General features: G+C 41.6%; 1 protein-coding gene across 2 annotated transcripts; it reads right to left on the bottom strand.

Moving 5' to 3' along the window:
* Window positions 1–1,144: 1,144 nt before the first annotated feature.
* On the bottom strand, window positions 1,145–4,761 carry LOC120737272 (zinc finger MYM-type protein 1-like). Of its 2 annotated transcripts, XM_040037881.1 has the most exons (3): window positions 4,392–4,761; window positions 3,462–3,611; window positions 1,589–1,677 (listed from the first exon to the last, which is right to left on the bottom strand). In XM_040037881.1, the coding sequence occupies exons 1-3, from the start codon at window positions 4,474–4,476 to the stop codon at window positions 1,667–1,669; spliced, it is 246 nt and encodes an 81-aa protein (XP_039893815.1). In that variant the 5' UTR covers window positions 4,477–4,761; the 3' UTR covers window positions 1,589–1,666. The 2 variants fall into 2 exon arrangements, with proteins under 2 accessions (XP_039893814.1, XP_039893815.1); XM_040037880.1 differs by having other exon boundaries at window positions 1,145–3,611.
* Between the last annotated feature and the right edge of the window lie 1,076 nt (window positions 4,762–5,837).

The raw sequence follows: 5,837 nt of genomic DNA on the forward strand, positions 1-5,837 counted from the left end.
GGCCAGCTGTGCAATGTCCATCATGTCTGTACTTTCATCCACAGAAAGTATGCAATGAAGTTTTTGCTTCTTTCACACAACTGTGTTCTTAAATCAGTGGCCATCTCACAAACCCAATCAGCAATCGTATTTCTCCTCAGGCTCGGATTTGCCAAAATCTGCATTTTGTCTGGACACAAGACGTCGCACACCTTCATCATGCAGCTCTTCAGAGTGGTACCAGGCTGATTTGGCTGTCTCCTCTGCTACAATAAAACTTGCTTTCACAACAGCTTCACTATGTGATTTTGCTCTGGTGAAAAACGTCTGCTGAAATGTCAGATTCTTCTTTAGCTCTTCTACTTTCTTTAGTTTCTGCTCTGCATTTAGGTTTTTCAGCTTATCCTGACGTTTTGTCTCGTAGTGCCGTCTAAAATTAAATTCCTTAATTACAGCTCCATTAGCTCCATTAATAAGACACACGGGTTTACCGGCATGTCTGTAAACATATTTTCAGTCACACACTGGCGCTGAAAGGCTCTGCTTTCAGAATCAACTTTTCTCTCCACCATTGTGAACGGCTAGCTTCACAATAACAGAAGTTTGACTTGATTGACGCGGGAATGTTCCCAGTTAGCCTAGTGTTCAGCAAGGAGGCTGCAGCGCTGCATTATGGGATCTGTAGTTTGTATATTATTAGCGCCTCATACAGGGCCGTTGCTAGCCATTTGGGTGCCCTAAGCACAAATGCTTTATGGTGCCCCCCCCCCCGCCACTGAAAAAAAAAAAAAAAAACATTAATACTTTTGAATTTCTCAGTGGAATTTGTTTAATTAAATAACAACAAACATGACAGTTAAACAAATAAATAAGGTTAAAGGAGGTTAAAAATACTGTTACAAATAAATACTGAAACAAAAATTGAACATTGGAACAAGAACAAAGAGCCTGGCAATAATGTGTAATTTTTTTTATAAAAAAATAATATATATAATATAATAGTATTATTATTAATATATTTACAAATAGTTTCACAATAGAATTTAAATAAGAAACTTAAATAAGAAAAATAAGAATTTGAACACAAAAGCCACATTCCTTAAGTAACTATGTTAAACATTTTACAATTCGTTGTCAGAGTATGCCCTAGACTCTAGGCATACTCTGACAACCAGAAAATGCAGGCGTGTGCCTCTCTAGGGCCTAGAGAGGCACACGCCTGCATTTTCTGGTTGCAAAATCAGCTATAAGGTCATCATATGATAGCTTCTGAGCCACGTCACCATTGATGCTGATAACAGCCAGACCACTTAAACGTTCCTGCCCCATTGATGAACGCAGGTACGTTTTAATGAGTTTGAGCTTTGAAAAGCTTCGCTCAGCAGAGGCAACTGTGACAGGCAGGGTCAGTGCAATACGCAGAGCAATCCACAGATTGGGATATACCTCTTGAAGCTGATTGTCATGTAAAAATGACAGCATTTCCAAAGCAGACGTCTGTGGTGGCAGCTGAGGAAGGTTGATGATTTCCTGCATCATCTCAGGTCCATCAATGTCAGCTACTCCCTTATCTGTCAGTGTCTTCTGTACTTCAGTGCAGTGTTTTTTTAAATCCTCCTTGGACATCCCATTCACTTTGCTGAAATCAAGCAGCACTCCATATTTCTCCTTCACTTGATTCATGGTCTCAAACCTCTCCTGTAGGGAGATTAAAGCAGAGTCCACAACACAATTGAAAAATGTGACCTCAAGCTTTTTAAGGGCATCATGGAGGGGCTCATCAACAGCTTCATATGCAAACTGCCTTTTTGTGCTCCTGAGCCTTTTCTCCTTCAACTGTGGTTCTATGTTCAGGGCCTCACAGAGTTCTTTGGCAGCTGACACAGCCTCATCAAACCCAGACTGTCTGTATTTAGAGAGGTTACTTTTGGCAGTGTCAATGAGCCTGACAGCAACATCGAGCTGCATGGAGCTGGACTGTAGTAACTTGTTCACCTGGTTTGTGATTGTAAGAAGTTCACACCACACGATGGAGCAAATCAAAAATCGAAATGAGGCTACTTCCTCAGCAAGCACTTGAGCCTCCACCTTTGCGACTGCATCACTTACAGCTTCTCTGGCCTCCAGGAGAGCATCCCTCACTTCTTTTGTCTGACTCCGGACAGCAGTTACACTTTGAAGCCTGCTTTCCCATCTAACGTCACTCCAAGATTTAAGTGTCAATTTCACATGTTTTGTTAAAATGGCCCATCGCTGGGTGGCACTGGAAAAGAAATTGAACAACTTCTGCAAATACCCAAAGTAGCCAGTTGCATCTGGAGAGGACTTGGCAGCATCAGCTATGACCAGATTCATCGTGTGAGCTCCACAAGGCACAAACAATGCTCTCGGGTTTAATTGTAGCAGTCTGGCCTGAACACCTTGCTTCTTCCCCTTCATGTTGGCCCCATTGTCATAGGCCTGTCCTCGACAGTTTTCAAATGGAATGCCAAGCTCCTTCAACTTGTCAAGGACAACATTGGACAGGTTAAGGCCAGTTGTTTGCTCCACATTTATATAGCCAAGAAAGTATTCTTTAATATCTGGTTGTGCTTGGAAACAAACAATGCGTACTATGACTGACATTTGTTCAGTGTGACTCACATCTGGAGTACAGTCAAGAATGATGGAGAAGTATTTTGCCAACTGGATTTGCTTCACAATGGCGCGGAATGTTTCTGAAGAGATAATCTGAATTAGTTCGTTCTGTGTCTCAGGGCTGAGGTAATGTGTGTGGGAACCTTCATCTTTTATGTTGGCCAAGTGATTTGCCATTACAAGGTCATATGTTGCCATAAGCTCTACTTCCTTCAAGAAGTTGCCATTGTCCGGCTCATAAAGACAGTCAGAAGAGCCCCTAAAAGACAAATTTCTGGAAGCCAGTGAGAGAGTTATTGAGAGTAATCGTTTGAGAATCTCTCGCCACTTTTTCCTTTCTGCCTCTAGTAAGGTCAACTCCTGTTGATCTATTGCCATGCTTTTCTTTAGCCGTGTGTCCAGTTCTCTCCACTTAAGCATGCACTGTATGTGGTCTTGGCTACACTCATGACCCCTCAAACGGATGTTGATGTTCGACCAGTCACTGAAGCCCTCTGTACTCAGCTTTATATCCTTCACACTGAAAAGCTTACATGCAAAGCAGAACACAGCATTGTTCTGCGGTGAGTACACTAACCAGCTCCGGTGAACCTTTTCTCCATTGGGAAGAATTTTGAACTTAAGGCTAGTGTGAAATGCTCTTCCATCAGGCCCCTTTGGAAAATTAAAATCAGAGCTGACATTAAAAGGACCTCTCCGCACAATTTCAACACGATCAGCATCTACAATGTGAGCTGGCCAAAGAGCAGGATCGGTTGAAGGGGGCACACATGTCTCCACAGTGTCACTTTCTGATAGTCTCTCAGTGACAGGACTCTCAGTGGTACTTGTGTATGGAACTGTACCTGAACTGGTGGTTGATGGTTCTTGTTCTTCTTGGCTAGGGATTGTTGCAGGGTCTACAATGGCTGGTGGTTGATGTCCAGGGATGGCACTACTACTGGATGGTTCATCCTGTCCTTGAGATCCTCCTTGAACATATTTAAGCATTGACCCTGCATACAAGAGAAAATATTCAGGGATTTTACAGAAATACAATTTTGAATCTACAGTAGGCCTACGAAAGATTGCATTATAAGACTAATAAATTAAGTAAGTCACTGGTACATTAAAAATTACTAACTATATTTTACATGTATAGATTTTCATAATGGCAAATGGCAATATAAACATGCTGTACATAATTTGATATAAATGCGCAAGTAGGAAATCTATATTACTGGAAGATATAGGTTTCATATTACAGTTTCACCAACAGATGTCGCCCTTGATCTATGAACCTAAAGAAAGACGAGAACTATTTATGTGTTCAGACGTCAATGGCATAAATAAGATATGCGTCTTTATAGATATCCTGAAATGCAGCAACATACAAAGTAATCTTGTCTAATCTGATAATAATACTTGACTGCATCACTGACCTATCCCAAAGTTAAGGTTAATCAGTAGCATGCATGACGTTAGCCAGCTAGCAACCTGAGGAGGGAAATGCTAGTCTCACGAATCACGATAACGTTAGCAATCGTGACTCACGATTGCTAACGTTATCTGAAAACCGTCAATTGAGTGACCATGATGAGTTGCTTTTAGTAGTCCATTCTATATTCATATCCACAACGTAAACAAACTACCCAACATCAATCATTTGCAACATTTGTTAACACAGTATGAACACTGCTAACAGGAGCTATCACAGAGTTGACGGACATGAGCGTGCAAGCAAGGGCTACAATAATGAACTTTTTTTTATTATTATTATTTAAACATTGCCTTACCGGCAAGCGACGCCTGAGTTTCATCACGCTTCCTCTTCTTCTTTCTTTTCTCCGCTCCCGACTCCTGTTGCCGTTTCGAGGCCATGTTCAAACAGGTGTTTACCAATTATAGAACAGACCACTGGGAGTGGGGGGGGCACCAGGAGGAGACTGGAGACAGGGCACAAAGCAGATTCACCCCTTTTCTCGGGAAAATTGTTTTATGTTGCTTTTGTATTGTTTAACCATATTAATGCATATGATATTTATAGTATTAATATGGTTTACTTTTTTTTTTTACGACCCTGATTTTTTTGGTGCCCTACCGGCCATTTGGTGCCCTACGCAGTGTGCGTTATGTGCGTTTGCGGAGCTACGGCACTGGTTGAGTCCTTCAGTGCATTTCCAGCTACGTTTGCACTTTTTGAATTTATCAGTGAGAGAATAACAATCATTGTTTCAATATAAGAAATAATAATGACAGCATCAATATAAAGACTCACACATGTCAGCACATTGTTGGAGGGAACTAGTGATGAAAGTGTGATTGTGTTTGTGCTGCTCACACTTTACTGGAACACACTCAGCTGTGAGCTGTGCTCAGATTTAGTGTCAGCAACAGTGATGTTGCTGGTTTGTTCACATGTGTTATTTCTGCAGATGATCCAAATTGATTTTGTGTGCAATCTACATCAAACATTAAATTCACTCAGGAAATAAATATCTGATCAATATCAGTTCAAGGAGCACAAACCAAACCCTGTGGTTCAGAACAATCAATTACTCACAGTGACACAGAGTGGGAAATCCACAGTGCTAAAAAGCTTCACCAAGCTTGTCACATGTTTACTCCATGTTTCTATCTAATGGAAGGCCCAACACATCCGTCCCATCTACCAGGTTTCATTTGTATTATAGTTCTTCTGGATTCAGACCAGCACAAGAAGGGCCCTGGACTCACTGGAGCTTTTTCATTTCATTTCCTGTTTTAATTTTTCTGACAAACTGTGAAAATATGTTTATTCAATCTCTGTCTATAATTTCATCATTAAAACTTAACCTGGCAAAAATCTCAGGTTCACATAAATCTGAGCCACAACACTTACGATCCCTGCACAAGCTTATTTCTAACCCTCCAAAAGCAGTGTTCAAATCCCTGAAAGCAGATCTGTGGGATGAAGTACAGCCAGCCAATCACAGGACAGGAAGTGATCAGCTGACACAGTGATTTGAAGCTGTCAGGGTGAGGCTGCTTCATGCAGGGTGTGAAACTATGAGGAAGCTGAACGCCTCCTCTTTCCTCAGAAGTGATCTGTGGCAGTCTGCCATCATGGCTGCACACACTAATGCCGTGTCCGAATTCAGGGGAAGGATGCTCCAAAGGACACTACCTACATCACGTCCTGGCAAAATCTCAGGTTCACATAGATCTGAGCTGCACCCCTTATGATCCCTGGCACAAGCTTA

Source organism: Simochromis diagramma, unplaced genomic scaffold, assembly GCF_900408965.1.
Source record: "Simochromis diagramma unplaced genomic scaffold, fSimDia1.1 OVJJ01000044.1, whole genome shotgun sequence".
NCBI lineage: Eukaryota > Metazoa > Chordata > Actinopteri > Cichliformes > Cichlidae > Simochromis > Simochromis diagramma.

Bases quoted from the DNA above. Each gene is read 5' to 3' on its own strand.
- LOC120737272 (XM_040037880.1), bottom strand. From the start codon at position 4,476: ATGGCCTCGAAACGGCAACAGGAGTCGGGAGCGGAGAAAAGAAAGAAG. The intron at 3,612-4,391 runs GTAAGGCAATGT...TCTTGTATGCAG, and splicing joins AACTCAGGCGTCGCTTGCCG to GGTCAATGCTTAAATATGTT.